General features: G+C 37.2%; 1 protein-coding gene and 1 non-coding gene across 9 annotated transcripts in view; one reads left to right on the top strand and one right to left on the bottom strand.

Annotated features, from left to right (window-relative positions):
• The window catches only part of CDC42BPA (CDC42 binding protein kinase alpha), a 177,713-nt gene that overhangs the window by 140,898 nt on the left and 18,894 nt on the right, over window positions 1-17,921 (bottom strand). For all 8 annotated transcript variants that reach the window (XM_045817269.1, XM_045817254.1, XM_045817277.1 and 5 more), the window contains one exon: window positions 4,813-4,904. In XM_045817269.1, the coding sequence (XP_045673225.1) occupies window positions 4,813-4,904 (92 nt within the window). The remainder of the gene's footprint in view (window positions 1-4,812; window positions 4,905-17,921) is intronic.
• Window positions 14,902-15,087, top strand: LOC123805818. The gene has a single exon (XR_006783385.1). It is a non-coding gene; the product is annotated as a U2 spliceosomal RNA (small nuclear RNA).

Genomic DNA, 17,921 nt, shown 5'->3' with positions numbered 1-17,921 from the left:
CAGATGGCAAATAGCATCTGAAAAGATTCTCAGTGTCACCAACCATTAGAAAGCTGCAACTTAAAACACCCATGAAATCCCACTACACACCTGTTTAATGGCCACATGCGAGGGCAGGAAGGACATGGGAACTCTGGACTTTCTGATCATTTTTGCTATGAGCCTGAAACTGCTTTAAAAAATAAAATCTACTGCTCTTGCATCTCAGCCATCGATAGATATGCCACCCAGACTGAGGAAGACCAGACACTTCTGTGTGACATGGACCGTGGCCATGACCATGGCCGTGCACGAGAAGCCCCCAGAAGGCCCAGGAATGCTGGTGGCTCGCATCATCAACTTCCTTGGACCAATGTCAACAAATATCCCCCAGGTTACTTTGGGAAAGGGGGTGTGAGGTATCACCACTCAAAGAGGAACCAGAGCTTCTGCCCCACTGTCAACTTTGATAAAATGTGGACCTTGGCCGGTGAGCAGACATGGGTAAATACTAACAAAAACAAGACAGGAGCCGCTCCCATCACTAATGTGGCCACCACAAAGTTCTAGGGAGAGAATGCTCCTAAAGCAGCCTGTCATTGTGAAGGTCAAAGTCTTCAGCAGAAGAGCTGAGGGGGAAAATTAAAGGTGCTGGTGGGGGCTTGTGTCCTGGTAGCTTGAAGCCACATGGAGAGAAGTTCATTAAATGCTCACTAGGGAGGGAAGGGAGGGGGGAGGGGAGAAAAAGGGGAGAGGGGAGGGAAAGAAAGACTACTAAAAAAGTTCAATCAAGGTCACCCACCATATTAACAGAATAAAAGAGTAAAAGTATGATTATTTCAAGAGATGCAGAAAAAAACATGTAACAAAAATTCAGTACCTGTTAATAACTAATTGTTTTAAGTTCTCAGCAAAGAAGTAACAGAAGAAATTTATTCAATCAATAATATACTTAATAGTGAAACATTAAATCCTTTCTTCCAAAATTCAAGAAAAAGGTAAGGATGTCTACCCTTATGACACCTATTCAACACTGTATTAGAGGTCCAAACTAATGCAATGAGATAAAGAAATAAAAGGTATAAAGTCTTAACAGTGAAAGGAAACTAAACTGTCCCTGTTCTCAAACAATATACAATATGATTGTTTACTTAGAAAAACAAAGTAGCACTCAAAACAACATAAAACTACTTATAATAAATTTAGGACATAAAGTAAACAGTGCTGTATCTACATATTAGCAGCATACGGTATGAATATAAAATTGTTTTAAGTATCATTTACCATAGCATAAAAAACAAAACACTTAAAAATAAATTTAACAAAATGTGAACAAGACCTGTACACTAAAACAACAAGACAGTCTTAAGAAAAGTTAAAACAGACCTTAAAAAACAAAGACAAATATCATGGACTAACAAGTACATTCAACATTATTAAGCTGACAGACCTCCCTAAACTGACTGATAAATGTAATGCCAATTCAATTTCAATACTAACAGGCTTTTATAGAAACTGATGCACTAATTCTCAAACTTATACAATAATGCACAAGTCCTAGAATAGCTAAAACAATGTGAAAAAGAACACAGGAGGACTTGTCCTCACACTTCATTACTTACTCTCCACTCTGAAATACATCAACACTCTCAGAGTCAATTGATTTTTTTTTACAAAGATGCTCACATAATTTAATAAGGGAAAATAGCTTTTTCAATAAATGCTGCTGAAACCATGGATATCCACATTATTTTTAAAAATGAACCTTAATCCCCATCTCACATCATAAATGAATTTGCAATGGATCACCAACCTGAACATAAGAGCTAAAACTATAAAGCTTTAAAAAAAAAAAGTAGGTGAGCCCTGACCCGTATGGCTCAGCTAGTTGGGTGTCTTCCTGGAAAAGCTAAAGGTCAGCAGTTCAGTTCCTGGTCACGCACATGCCTGGGTTGCAGGTTTAATCCCTGGTCAGTGCGTGTTTGAGAGGCAACCCATTGCTGTTTCTCTCTCACATTGATGTTTCTTTCCCTCTCTTTCACCCTCCCTACTTATCTCTATAAAAATAAATAAATAAAATCTTTTAGAAAATAAAAATAAATAGACAGATACCTCTGTGGCCTGAATATAAATAAGGATTTCAGGGGGTGGGGGGTGGGGAAGCAAATAATAAACATAAGAGAAAAATATTTCATAAAATTATACCATGAAAATTGAAGACTTCTGGTTAAGATATTTTCAAGAAAATTAACAGGCTGCCACATAGATTGTGAGAAAATATGAACAAAACATATCTGACAAAAGACATTTATAAATATAGAAACCTCTTACAACTCAATAATAAAAAATAACCCAATTTTTAAAAATGAGCAAAATATCTGAACATACACTTCACAAAGGAATATATAAGAATGGTGAATCATTATGTTGCTATATATATAAATTTAAATAACAATGCAATTTAAGACTATGAGATTCTATCACACACCTGCTAGAATAGCTAAAATTACAACAAAAAATATTGGTGAGAATGTGGCACTGGTAGGAAGTAGAATGGTACAGACCCACTGGAGGTCTGCCAGTTCCTTTTAAATTTAAACATGACCTTCCATTTAGCACAGCAGCTCCATCCCTAGGTATTTACCCAAGGAAAATGGAGACAATTTCCATAAAAATGCTTACAAGAATATTCACATCAGTGTTATTTCTAACAGCCAAAAAAGCAGAAATAACCCAAATATTCATCAACAGAATGAATAAGTTGTTATATATTAATGAAATAATACACTGCTCAGCAATAAAAAGCACTAACACGTTCACTCACAAGGGTGAATCTTATACACATTGATCTGAGTGAAAAGAGCTGGACACAAAAGAGTGTACAGTATAATTCCATTCATACGAAATGTTTCTGACAGTGTCCACTCGATGGAAATTACATGGAACTGCCAGGGAAGGAAATTTCCTAGGATGGTGTAAATATTCTCTATCTTGATAAAGGTGAATTCACTTCTCAAAACTCACTGAAGTGTACATACACAACTAGTGTATTTCAACATATATAAAATTTAACTCAAAAGATGTAAACAAATAAAAAAATTGTGCTCTTAGTGTAGATAGCTTCACTAGTGAAATCTTCCAGGCATTTAAAGAAAGAAATAATACCAACCTTACACAAATTCTTACAGAAAATTAAGAAAGCAGAAACACTTCCCAAGTTGCCCTATAAGCTCAGCGTATCAGTCACAAGTATGAAGAAATTAGAAGACAAGCCAATTAAAGGCCAGTCCTGCTCATACACATAAACAAAACAATCATAACAAAATGACAGATCAAGCCCAGCTATATACGGCTCAAGCCCAGCTATATACTTAAAGGATGTGTCACGAACAGTGAGACTTGTGTAATGATGCAATATTGGTATACTTCAAAGTTAGTGCGATTCTCACACTAAAAATTAGTGATTCTCACATTAATACAGACATTGAATTATATCATCAAAATAGAGCTAAAAAAGCTTTCGATAAAGTTACCTCGTATGCACAATAAAAGCTCTCAACAGAACAGGAATAGAAGGAAGACTTCCATAACCTAAAAAAGAGTCACACTAACCACATTCTAACAACAGTCAACATACCGTGTAAGGTCACAGAAAGCTGAAACCGAAAGGATGCAGATACTAACACAACAAGAGCTAAAATCATTCTACTACATCAGATTAAGAAAAATTTCACTGAAAAACCGTATTTAGAGATAACAAGGATCATTCCACTATGATAAAAGAGAAAGATATAATAACTCTGTACTTGTTATCAGTGAAAACTTAAAATAAAAAATAAATAAATCCTTTCCCAGAAAATGACAGATCAAGCAGGGAAAACAAAAGGTAAGAATGTAGAAGATTTAAACAAGATTAATGAACCTGACCTAAATGATATTTATAGAATACTGCACAGCAAGTTTCAAAGGACTGAAATCACACAATTTATGTTCTCTGGCTGTTCTGGAATTATAACTCAGGAACAAACATAAGTAGAAAACCCTCCAAATAGTTAGAAATTGAGCAATAAACTTCTAAAGATAAAAAAAAATCATATATCAAATTTAAAACCACACTGTATTTTGAGCAAAAGAAAAAATATGTCATTTTAATTATTTCTGCTATTCTAATTAAAATAACGAAGAACAGTGCATACAGGGACTAAATCTGCTGGAAGACACAGAAGTCCTCTCCACTAAACGAAAACTATCAAACATCAGTGAGATAAATTTATAAAGCCCTAAATAAATGGAGGAATATACCATGTCCATAAATTGGCTGACTCCACATTGTTAAGATGTTGATTACCTACAAAATTATTCTAGTTTCGGTGCGATCCTAGTCAAAATTCCAACAGACGTGTGGGTGTATGAGTGTGGGTTTGTAAGAGCAAGCAGAAACAGAAACACTGTTTCTAAAATTACACGGAAACATGAAGGGCCTATGACTGAGGAAGAGAGGGGAGAGGCTGGAGTGCACATACCCCCAGATCCAAGACTCAGAGGGGAAGGATTTCCGGCAGTGCCATGCTGGCACAAGGAGGGACGGACAGACCCGCGAAACAGAAGCGCGCGCGCAGACACAAAGTCAAACTCTCAGTGACACGTAACGAACAGAAGTACCTTGGGGGAAGAGATTCCATGTAGAAGTATTTCATTCGGAGTTTTAATATATCTGCTGATCAATCGTATCAATTACATCAGGAAGTAAATATTTCAGTTAAATTTTTTCAGACTATATAAAATAGCTTCCAAAACAATTAGCAGACCTCCTATTAATTCTTTGTCTCTTACCTCTCCAAAAGCTCCTCGGCCAATCACCTTTAATATTTCAAAGTCTTCTCTATGTAACCGCATCTGTTTCACTTTAGAAGTAAATGGTTTAGCTGAAACAAAAAGCAACACCAATTACTTTCTTAATGAAGTGTGATGCCAATCAACATAAATAATGGTACTTCTTAAACAATAAGAATTCGAGTTATGATTAAGAATAAAGTCACAGTATTTGATAATTTCATCAAACTATATTGAGAATGGATTTAATTTCCATAGTACAACATATCTCCTTCATGTCTTATATATGAATTACATTTTAGGGAAGAAAATATCTTTAAACACCAAATAACATGAAATAATGCAAAATAACAAATGAGACCAATTTATTCTCATGTTAAACATTCTGTGTATTCTAACTCTCACTGCTAGATACATATTTTAATACAAAAGTCCGAGAAGTAAAAGCAAATTTCATGGCACCAGAGAGCGCTTCAGCAATCCCTACCAATGAATCAACAATTCGTTCACACTCGCATGCAGCAGGAGTCCACACCACACAAAACACAGTGGTGGTTACTTGCACTCGCAAGACAGGCATTCACAGAGGAGACCACACAAACGGCCGATACACACAGCAGAAGATGTCCAAACTCTCCAGCAATCGCAGAAATGCACCAAAAACCACAATGACATACAATTTCGCACCCTTCTAATTAGCAAAAATTTTAAAGTCAATAATACCAGGTGTTGGCAAGAATAACTGCCACTGAGAATGTAAATTAATGCAACCACTGTACTGAGTCTGCCATCCACCTATTTCACTTGAACGTGTACATACACTGCAACCCGGAGACTCATTCCATCATAGATACATAACAGCATCTAGAGAAACTCTTGCATATGGCAACCAGAAGACATGTATTATTCAACATGATCCATAATCATGAAAGCCTGGGAATAAATCTCCATTTAATGAAGATGAGTAAACTGTGGTTCAGTCATTCCATCAACATGGAAAAATCTCAAAAAAGAAAAATACTTGGAAAAGAAGTCACAGAAATACACAGTGTGATTTCATTTTACATAAAGTTTAAAAACAAGCAAAAAATAAACAACATATTCTATAGGAATATTTATAAAGATGGTAACACTGTAAAGAAAAGCAAGCAAGTTTCGTGGTGGTGACTTATTCCTGAGAGAAAAGAGACAGACACACAGGGGTTTCCAAGATGCCGTTAGCTTCTAAGCCGGAGTAAATGGTACAGGGATGTTAATTGTATTGTCCTCTGAACTGTAAAGTTTTATGCACTCTTTTATATTTATAAATTCACAAGAAAAAACATTTTAATGCAAATTTTAAAATTTGTTTCATGTGAATGAATCTATATTCACTTTAATAAAAATGGTTACCTCAAAATTTTAGTTATTTGGCCAGAATCTTTTCACAACTTAGCATTCTTTCAAATATGAGATAGTATGGATGTTCTTAACTAAACCTGACAATATAACTTAAATTTCAGTGATCAAGTTAGATGAAAACAATTGATCAAGAACAAAATGAACTGTGAACAACTTTAGAAATAAGAGAAACCATTATTATTAGTATTATTCACCCAAAAAAACCCCCCAAAAAACGAAAGTTCTTTGAAGACATGTTCCTGAGAAGAATAAATGACTGGTTATTTATTCCTATGATTCTTAATGATTATAGGTCCTTCAATCTACTACATGATACAAGCAACTTGATCCCTCAAGAAAAATTATCGTCTTACTGATAATTATTTAGTTCAAAACCATTTTCTACGCACACACTTTCAAGAAGCACGGCCAGGAGCTTCTCACTATCCCACTGGTCTACTTGCTATATCAGGGCGGACCTGTGGGCGGCCTCTCACTCTTCCGATTGCGACTCATCTAATCTGACATCACTATCAACCCAGAGCTGTCCACCCCTGAGAAAGGACCTGAAACAGGCCAACAGGTGTAACTGAAGCGATCTCATTAAGTGCCCCTATCAACCTAACTGATCTTTGCCTCCCTTATCTTCAAGACACCCACAAAATGGGTTTGATTCCTAGGATTAGTTACTCATTATCCACCCAAAGATTACCGAGATATTGAAATTAGCGGAAATGAGCAGGCAAAGATCTTAAACTATTACAGATACGCTCAAGGTTCCCAATGAATGAATAAACAGGAGTCTCAGCAAAGGAAGTGAGTCAATCACCTACCTATATATTTTTTAAAGAATAAAAAGGAATTCTAGAACTGGATGTGCTTCAGAGAAAAATGAAAATGAAAAAGAAAAAGAAAATGACAAGGAAAGATCCTATGAACTTGAGAATATATCCATACAAATAAACAATTCAAATAAAAAGGCCTTAAGAATGGGCTGTCTTGGGCACCTTGGAGACAGCATCGTAGGATAGTCAGAATCTCAGAAGGGGAGGACAGAGAGACTGGGGCAATGAGGCAGAACATACTTCAAGAAACAGAGACTGAAAAGTATCCAGATTTCGTAAAAGACAAACTTACATATTCAAGAAAGTTGTGGAATCTCAAGAAAGAAAAAAACTACGAAAATCTCACACACTTTTTTCCTAAGCTGAAAAAGATTTACTTTAAGTCTTTCACACCCTTCCACAACGATGCACCCCTGTCACACTCCACTGTTAAACAACAAGTATCAGTTTTGGAGACCTGACTGCCAACAAGTAGTCGGCTGGCCCTGCTTCTTCAGAAATATATTTAAAATATTTCCAACCATCCCCCTGAACTGCTCTAAGCAAATACCAACTTCAGGAGGCAACTTTGGGAAAATGGGAAAATAAAAAGAGTTACTGTCAAATAAGTCTGTTAAAATAAATATTTAAAAATCTATTTTATACCTCTAATGTATAAAATGCTTTCTTTCTGTGAACGTGAATTTATCTACCTTGTATTTTTTATAATTACTAAGTCACCCTATTTCTTTTACCAGAACAAAACTCATCACATTTGGATTTTAGGGAAAAAACAGTAAGAGGCAGGGGGAAGGCCACAATAATGTTGGAATGTGTAAAGAAAATGTAAAAGTACACAACCGTACAACTTTTTAAAAGGCAATAAATACTTCATCTCCAAGCCAAACACCGTATTTTTCAGACCATAACACGCACCTAGGTTTAAGAGGAGGAAAACAGGAAAAAATTTTGAAGCAAAAAATGTGGCAAAATATTTAATAGCATAAATAACATAATATTCCACCAATGTAAATGTAAACAGAACTCAACAGCAGCATTAACAACCATTATTCCTCCCAAATGTGGGGGGTGGGGGGAGTACAACTCATAGTCCGAAAAATACGGTAGGTGCCTTACAAAGGTTACTCTGTGCTGACAAATACAGCTTCCGTCTTCCCCCATAGTGAAGCAGTGTCAGTGCTGCAACCCCAAGGCTGACTCTGTGAGTTCTGCCCTGTCTGGTCTAAGGAAGCTAAATAACATCTCTAGATCTAGCTTTCCATGTCTGTCTGTCTGTCTCTCTCTCTCCCGCTTCTGTTTCCCCAGCCATGAGGTTAAAAATCAGGTGAGTCTGTAACAAATATTTTTATCAATTTATGTGAAAATTTAAGATGTTTTTGTGGGCAAGGTCCAGAGAAAAATCAATAATGAGGAATCATGTATAACTTCCAATAAATTATAAAATAACGACATAAGAAACTTACATGTGGGCCAACAGTTTAAAAGGATAAATGAGTTTACTTGAAAAATATTTCAATTTCCCAAACTCAAGGTCATCTTACGAAGATCTCTAATTCACCAAGAATAATTTTTGTTAGTAATGCAGCAATTGAGTAAAACAATTCCACATAAAATTCTTGTCTCTTTTTATACCATAGGCTTAGATTTTCTGTTTCTGTAGAAAACAGAAGAACTTTTAAAGACTTCAGCACTGAAACCATACTACTAATAAATTAGAGTGAAGAGCTGAGGCGATTAAGAAGAACAAATAGTTACAGAATAGTCACGGGGATGTAAAGTACAGTACAGGAAATGGAGTAGCCAAAGAGCCTACACGCATGACCCATGGACATGAACAATGGTGTGGGGACTGCCTGAGGGAGTTGGGGGGTACTCGGTGGAGAGGCCAAGGGGTGAAAACTGGGGCAACTGTAATAGCATGATCAATAAAATGTAATTTAAAAAAATAAATTAAAATTACTCTGAAATACCACTTCTCATCTATAATAACTACAAAATTCAACTGCTTTCTAGTACACTCCCCTGCTGAGGCTGGGGAGGCTCTCCTCCACTGCCGGGTAGGACGCAAAGTGGCAATAGCTCTCCAACGGGAATTCGGCAGTATCTAACGAAACTACACAGCATTTTCACTTCGATTCAGCTATCTCACCCTTAGGAATTTACCTTGAAGTAACACTTCTTCCAACAATATAAAATACATGCACTGTTATTTATAACAGCAAATTATTAAAAAAACAATCTAAATGCCAAAACATGGAGAAATATATTTGAATCAATTATGACACAAAACACATAATGGAATACTATGTAGCTATTGCTTTTAAAAAGAGAGAAAAGAATAAGAAAGTTCTGTATAAACTGACTAATATGGAATGATTCCTGAGACATATTAAGAAGTGCAAAATAATATATAAAGTATCTACAATTTAAAAATATATATATTTTAAGATTTTATTTATTTTTAGAGAGGGAAGAGAGAGAGAGAGAAACACCAATGTGTGGTTCCTGGGGGCTGTGGCCTGCAACCCAGGCATGTGCCCTGACTGGGAATCGAACCTGCGACACTTTGGTTCGCAGCCCGCACTCAATCCACTGAGCTACGCCAGCCAGGGTAAAAATATTTTTACATATGTCCTTACTTTCAGGCAGATAACAAGTAATGGTGACACTTATCTCAGTATACTTTTTCTGGTATAATTTTGACTTTCAAATGAATAGTACAACCACAAACAGAGTTATTTAAAAAAAAAACCCAACCTAATCTAAATAACTTCTGAAGGAAGTACTTTGAATATATGTCCTCAGGTCTAACAAAAGAATACTAAGAAACCTGAATTCTACTTAGATTTGCTGTTTGGAATATTAAGTAGCAATTCTGAAACTATTCTGCATTTTGAGTGTATTGTAGTTAATTAAACAAATGGATACTATATAGCTTTTGTTGAGAGCCTGGATTTCCAATATGAAAAGATATAAACAGGGAGGAAAGAGTTCTCTGGTGTGAAGTTTGAATGCCTAGACAGTATCAACGTAAACCCGCGATCACACACACACACACACACACACACACACACACAATATACTAAAGCACATCACCCGAGTATCTCAGCAGCAATGCGAAGCCAGATACTGCTGTTTACCAGTTTTCACAAAAAGGAAACTAGGTTATTGGGAGTGATGGTTAACATGATCAACACAACATCACAACACTGAACAAAATGACACTGTGTGCCTCTTGGCACGAGGCACTGAGAATAAACAGAGTATCACTTTATGACCACATGCCTGCCAAAAGCAGAAAGCCTGAATCTAACCACAAAGAAATAACCAGACAAGCTTAAACTGAGGAACAACTCACAAAACAACTGACCTGTGGAGTGACAAACTTCAAGACATGACAAGGACATTAAAAGACAAAGAAAGTCTGAAAAACTAGCCCAGATTAAGAGACTAAAGAGACATGACGACTAAATACAATGTGTAATAACAGACCAGACCTCGTATCCAAACAGAGAAAATAAACAGTGCTGTAAAGGATATTACTGGGACAAGTGGGGAAATTTCAACATTAAATGTACATTATGTCTTACTGCATCAGGGTTAAATGGGCTACGCTGACAAGAGTTCTACAAAGACATCGCGGAGGACGCCGTCACTCTGAGGACACAGGTGCTGACTCGCATGCACCAGCTCCTCACCCACAGGGGTCCGAAGGCCCCTGCAGACACGGGAACCGTGGACGGCACCAAACCCTCTACATGCTCTGTTTTCCCTCTACTGTACATCCTGTGACGAAGTTTAATGTACAAATCAGCACAGTAAAAGAGTAATAACAACTAATGATAAAGCACAACAATTATAACAGTGTAAACACCAATACAAAAGAACCTTTGGACCCCGATGTTCATAGCAGCACAATTTACAATAGCCAAGTGCTGGAAGCAACCTAGATGCCCATCAGTAAATGAATGGATCCAAAAACTGTGGTACATTTACACAGTGGAATTCTATGCAGCAGAAAGAAAGAAGGAGCTCCTACCCTTTGCAACAGCTTGGATGGAGCTGGAAAGCATTATGCTAAGCAAAACAAGCCAGGCAGTGAAAGACAAATACCATATGATCTCACCTTTATCAGGAACCTAAACAATAAAACAAACAAACAAGCAAAATATAGTCAAAGACACTGAAATAGAGGACAGGCTGACAGTGACCAGAGGGGAGAGAAGAGGGAATTTCAGGGGAGAATGGGAAGGGTTTACAGGAACAAATTTAAAGGACACATGGACAAAAACTAGGGGGAGGGTGGTAATGGGGGGGAAGTGGGGAGGGTTGGGTGGGTGGGCTGGAATGGGAGTAAAAGGGAGAAAACTGTACTTGAGCAATGATTAAAATAAAATTAAAAAAAGAAAAGAAAGAATGCAGACACTTAAAAAAAAACAATTGTAACAGTGTACTGCAATGAAAGTTATGTAAATGTGGTCTCTCAAAATACAGGTCCAGCAGAAGTAATGCCACTGAGTGTGGTTGGTAGCGTGCGGTAATGTCTCACACGAGATGGACGGCAATCGGAAGGTTTCACCTAACAAGTCACATGGTATGAGTGCGTGTGATATTATTGTTGAGAATTACATGTTTATGATTTTGTAATAAAAGATTTTATGTCGTAAAAAAGGGGCGGTATTTGTGCCAGACCCTGTATATGACTGTACTGTACTCACCCTTCCTGTGATAATGTGAGATGATAAAATGCCTTATTAAGTCGTGAACTTTCCCCTTTCCCCTTAAAGGAAGCACTTTATGACTTCTCTGTGGCATATCTGAATTGCCGGCACCATCCCCCTTGCCCTGTGGGGCCGCTGGTAAACAAAATGAGGGTGACTTGAACACCAGCACTGTAACCTCTACGGTCCATCTGAGAGCCGAGACAGCTGCTCGGCGCCTCAGAGACCAGTGGTATATGTTGTGCACAGAGCATGAGTGCACTGGACAAAGAAATGATTCACATCCCAGGTGGATGGGGCAAGATTTCATCACACTATCAGAACAGTGCACAATTCAAAACTTACAAACTGTTTACTCCTGAAACTTTCCACTTAATATTTTCAGGCTACAGCTGACCACAGGTAATTGAAATTACAGAAAGCCAAACCACAGAAAGTGATACTGTGGATAAGGGAAACTACTGTACTTACAGAAAACATGTGAAAAAAGTGTTCCTTGAGCCCTGACAGGTGTGGCTCAGTTGGCTGGGCATCATCCTGCAAAGGGAAGGGTCTCCTGTTTGATCCTGGTCAGGGCACTTGACTGGGCTGTGGGTTCAGTCTGTGGTTGGACATGTACAAGGGGCAATCAATCTGTTTCTCTCTCACAATGAGTTTCTCTCCCTCTCCCCCTTCCTTCCCCTTTCTCTAAAAGTAAGTAAAATCTTTTTTTTTTAAAAAGTTCCTTGACTTTCTCTCATCTGTTTATCAGTTATACTAAGATTTTAACTGAGTAAGAGAAGATCACTTACATTCTCAGAAATAATCTATCTGGGCACAGCTGAGTGGAAGTCTGTATTAAGGATGCTCCAGTTCACACCACCTAATAATGTTTAAAATCTTAAAGCCAAGGCATTAAATCAAGAACTGACCTCACATACTGAAATGAGATAGAGGGAGAGAGAGCAAAAAGAAAGGGCAGCTGAAAACCTATCAGAAAAGACTGAAACACAAGTCTGACAACACACTAAAACACTCACAATTATCTCAATTGGTGCGGAAAAAGCACCTGACAAAATTAAACACCCACCTTTTTAACACACTTTAATGATTAAAAAAAAAAATCAGCAACCTAGTATTCCTAAACAGAATAAAGACCACAGATGAAAATCCCACAGCTAACAGAATATTCAGTGGGGAAAGACTGAAAACTTTGACCCTGATTAGCAACAAGACGATGATGCCCACTTTCACCATTTCTATTCAAAACAGCACTGGAAGGTCTAGCCACAGCCAGCAGGTAAGAAAGAAAAATAAAAGGCATCCAAATTGAAAAGAAAGAAGGAAAATTATGTTTGCAGATGACATGATCTTACATGTAGAAAACTCTAAGGAATATACAAAAAAAATATTGTTAGAGCTAGTAAATGAATTCAGTAAAGTTGCAGGATATAAAATCAACAAACAAAAATCAGTTGCACTTATTTTTGCTTTCCTACATGATTCCACCAACTTACATGAAATAGGCAAAGCTGCGGAGATGAAGCTGTCACTAGGGCCGGGGGAAGGGGCAATGTGCAGGGACTGCCGATGGGCGTGGGGTTTCCTCAGGAGGTAATAAAACTGTTCTGAAATTAAGTTGAAGTGATGGAGGCACAACTCGTGAGTATACTAAAAACATTAAGCTAGACATTAAATGGGTGAATTATATGATGTACACATTATATCTCAATAAATCTGCTTTTCAAAAAATGCTGTTGTAATTTCATACACTCGATATGAACTACCTGGGTTTTTTAAAATCCACTTGAAATATCAAAAGAATAAAGCAGAAATAAATTTAACTAAAGAGATAAAAAATTATACACTGAAAACTACAAATATTGCTAAGAATGAAAGACCTAAATAAATGGAAAGACACCCCATATCTGTAGTTAAAGACTTCACGTTGTCAAGATGACAGTGCTTCTGGAGAAGCACTCTCCAGACTCAATGCAACCCCTGTCTGATCTGTAAACTCAGTGCAATCCCTATAAAAATCCCAGTGGTATCTTTTACATAAATAGGAAACCCCATTCTAAAATTCATATGGACTCCCAATGGACCCTGAATAGCCGAAACAATTTTGAGGGGGAAAAAAAAAGAAACAAAGTTGAAGGCCTCACACTTTCTCATTTCAAAAGCTACTACAAAGCTACAGTAATTCCAAACGGCATGGCACTGGCGTAAGCATACACATACAGACTAATAGAACAAAACAGAAACCCCGAAATGAGCTTTCACACATATGGGCAAACATTTCTCCAAAGATTAAAAAAATGGCTAAGAAGCACATGAAAAGATGCTAAACATCACCAAAAATTAGAGAAATGCAAACCAAAACCACAATAAGATATCACTTTATATCCTCATGATATCTACCAAAAAGTAAATAAAATAAACAGAAAACAGTAAATGTTAACAAGGATGCAGAGAAACTGAAACCATCATACACTGCTGGTGGGAATGTAAAACGGTGTAGCTGCTTTGGAAAACAGTTTGGCAGTTCCTCCAAAAGCTAAACATAGATTCACCTTAAAACCCAGCAATTTCATTCCTAGATATATACCCAGAGGAACTGAAAAGGAGAAATTCAAACAGATCCTTGTACACTAGTATTCATAACAGCATTATACACAATAGCCAAAGAGTGGAAATAACCCAAATGTCCATCATCAATAAACAGCACATGGTATATACACATAATGACATAAGATTCAGCCTTAGAAAGTTTGATGCATGCTCCTAATGGAAGAATTTTGAAAACATTATGCTAAATGACATAAGCCAGGCATAAATAAACAATGTATAATTCTGTTTATATGAAATACAGGGGTAAACAAAAGTAGGTTTATAGTTGTTCATCTGGAAAAAGGCATGCCGGTCATAATGATTACAATGACTTTATTAACTCTGTATTAACTCTGTGCATACTCACCACTGTAAAGCTACACAAATTCACACAAATACAAACTAGATTACAGGTTACCTGGGGCTGGAAAAAAGGGGGAGAGAGGCAATAAGGAGTTATTGCTTAATGGTACAGAATACCTCTTTGGAGTGATAAGAAAAGTTTTAGAAATGGTGGTGGTTATACAACATTGTGGATTAATTAATGCCACTTGATCACTTTTCAGCATTCTGGCTAAGATCTAGTACCTGTTCTTACCAGTTTAATATCTGATATGTCCTCTATCCAAGGACATTATATTATAAGGATTTTTGGAGCTGGGAGATGGAATAGGAGCTTGCTCAGTTCACTCCATGCATTGACCCAGTATTGCAAAACTTCTGGGAACGGGGTGGGGGGAGGAAGGGGAAGAAGGGGAGAAAGGGGAAGAAGGGAAAGGGGGGGGGGGGAGAGAGAGAGAGAGGGAGAGGAAGAAAGGAAATCATTGCATTTGTGTAAAAAAAAAATGGAGGAAAAGTGGTACACATTTGTACATGGATATGAATACTTCAGTGAATGCACAGGAAAAAGGCCTACAAGGACACAGGCCAACTTCTGTGAAAGAGATTGAAATCGGATTTGAAAAGGAGGGACTTCCACTTTTATTACTGAAAGCAGAGAAATAGTTGGTTGAAAATATGTAGTCTGAGGGCAGAAAGACCTAGGTTCAAGGCTAAGGTTTGTCACATATTAGCTATATGACCTCAAAGTTACTATATATATTGCAGTCTTTTCATCCATTCACCAGTAAATGAACACTTGGGTTATTTCCACTTTTTAGTGCTGCTATGAACTTTGGTGTACAAGTATCTGTTCGAGTCCTTCAATGGGCTGTTTTACAATTAGATAAGAAAATACTTGATACCTAGCATATGCAAAGGCTCAGAAAATGTTAAATATACTTCTATATTGTTTGAATGGTTTAAATTAACGTGTCCATATACAACCTGTACAGTTTAAAATAACCGCTCCTATTCAGGGCAAGATCCGATGCTAAAATCATCGAACAGCCAAAGGAAGAGAGTGTCTGGAAGGAAGACACTGAGAATGTCTGTGAGAGAGAAGCCTGGGCAGTGGCAGTCTCTCATGCACAACGGACGGGGGTGCTGGCCAGTGAACAAGGCATCAATCCACTCGCCATGCCCTTCCTATCATGGACACCAGAACTTCAATCAGTTAGAGAGGAACTATCCTTACTCCGACTGCATTCTTCAGTTCCAAACTTCTGATAAAACTTTTACTGCAGGGGGAAAAAGCATCAGTGGGGCTGACAGAAATGACTCCAATGCTTGATAGATATTTCAGTGTAAATTGCTGAACTAGCATTCTAGTTCATCTATCTTGTCTCTTATATATTAATGAATATATTAGCATCCCTGATTTGATCAATCCTATAATGTTGAGACCCATAAATTCTCCAAAATAAAGTCTTTATTAATCATTTAACTCTACATTTAATTCTTTATTGAGTACCTATTCAGTACCAGCCTCCATGCTAGAAATGGAAAACAGATTTGATCTCATCTCATACCTTCTTTCAAGTACCTTGTCATCACCACTAGTGGTAACGTATTCACAGGAATTTTTACATAAGTTCTATGAGAAATAAAACTCAAAGAAATAGAAAACAAATACAGATACTATTCAAATTTATTTCCATTCAGCAGCTGGTGAGAATACCACTATAAAATGGTAGTTATAAACTATTCTATATTCTTAAAATATGATAAAAGTGAAAAAAGTTGGCCACTTATACTTTTTTTAAAGCACTTCTGCTCAATTAGACTTTTGGAAAGAAAAAAAAATTTAACAAAATGATTCTAAAGTCATCTGTAAGAAATAAATGTAGGAGAAGAGCCAAGAAAACATTTAAAAAGAAATAGAAAGGATCTTGCCTTACAAGCCATTTACATGTGCTTTAAAAGTATCAGTTCAACTATAGGTAGATTATCTAAAAAACAATCTACATATACCATAAGAATAACAGAATAGAATATTTTTATGTTCAAGGGATAAGGAAGAACTTTTCTAATCAGGATGCCAAAAGCAAAACCCCAAAAGGAAAAGACAGAAGGATTTAACAAAATTTCAAAGTTTTATTTTTTAAATACTGTATTAAAGTTTAAAATAAAAATAAACTACAAACAGGGAAAATATTTGTAAACTATAATAGCCAAAGGGTTGCTATCCCTAAAATTCAAAGAGCTCTTGCAATGTAGTAAGAAAAAAGAACACCATAATAGAAATGGGGCAGTGTGTAGATAATTTTTAAATATAAATCAATTTGAAACACATTTAAAGCCCTAACTGGTGTGGCTCTGTGGATTGAGGGCCAGCCTGCTAACCAAAGGGTCACTGGTTTGATTCCCAGTCAGGGTCCGTGCCTGGGTTGTAGGCCAGGTCCCTAGTAGAGGGCGCACAAGAGGCAACTACACATTGATGTTCCTCTCCCTCTCTCCCCTCTTTCCTTTCTAAAAATAAATAAAATAAAACACATTTAAAAAGCTTTAAATCAAGTATATCAAGAAGTTAAGAGTTCTGTCTTCACCGTCAGAAAAACCTGAGTTCCAAACCTGATTACACTCGAATTGCTGTGTACTGCAGGATAAGTTTCTTAACCTATCTAATTCTTAGTTTCTTTATGGAGACAAACCTATAACTCAAAGCTACTGCTAAGGTAAGTACTTTAGAAGAAGATGAGATGAAAACTTCAAAAACAGTCAAGAACTGGTTATAAGATGACTGATAAAAATGGGGAGGAGTTCAACCTAAAATGGAAAAAAGGATGAACAGTGGAGACTTCAGAATAACATCTTAGCCTGCAGAAACGTGTGGCTGTGAGACAGACAGGTGGCACGCGTACATCTGTCCGTGGTCCTGAACCTCCATTAACTATTGGGGCACAGTTCACTCTAACAGTGGAACACTGACAGCACTTTTCCAAGTTTCCTATGAATTCTCAAGGAGGTGAGCATCATGGAGAACGAGAAAAAAAGCATAAATGACCCAAAGCTTTTGGAACTGCACAGCCACAGAGAGAAGACTGTTTGCGTGGAGGAACTTGCCTTAACAGGCTTCAAATATGCACACATGCAGGAAAGGGAGGGGGCAGAAGGAGAATGGGGAAGAAGACAATGACCAGGGAAGAGGGAGCGAAGGGGAGGAGGAAGAGCAGGGAGGGATCCCCCCACCATG

Source organism: Phyllostomus hastatus, unplaced genomic scaffold (assembly GCF_019186645.2).
Source record: "Phyllostomus hastatus isolate PE091 unplaced genomic scaffold, TTU_PhHast_1.1 phas_contig_148, whole genome shotgun sequence".
Classification (NCBI taxonomy): Eukaryota; Metazoa; Chordata; class Mammalia; order Chiroptera; family Phyllostomidae; genus Phyllostomus; species Phyllostomus hastatus.
This window is presented reverse-complemented; position numbering and strand designations above follow the sequence as displayed.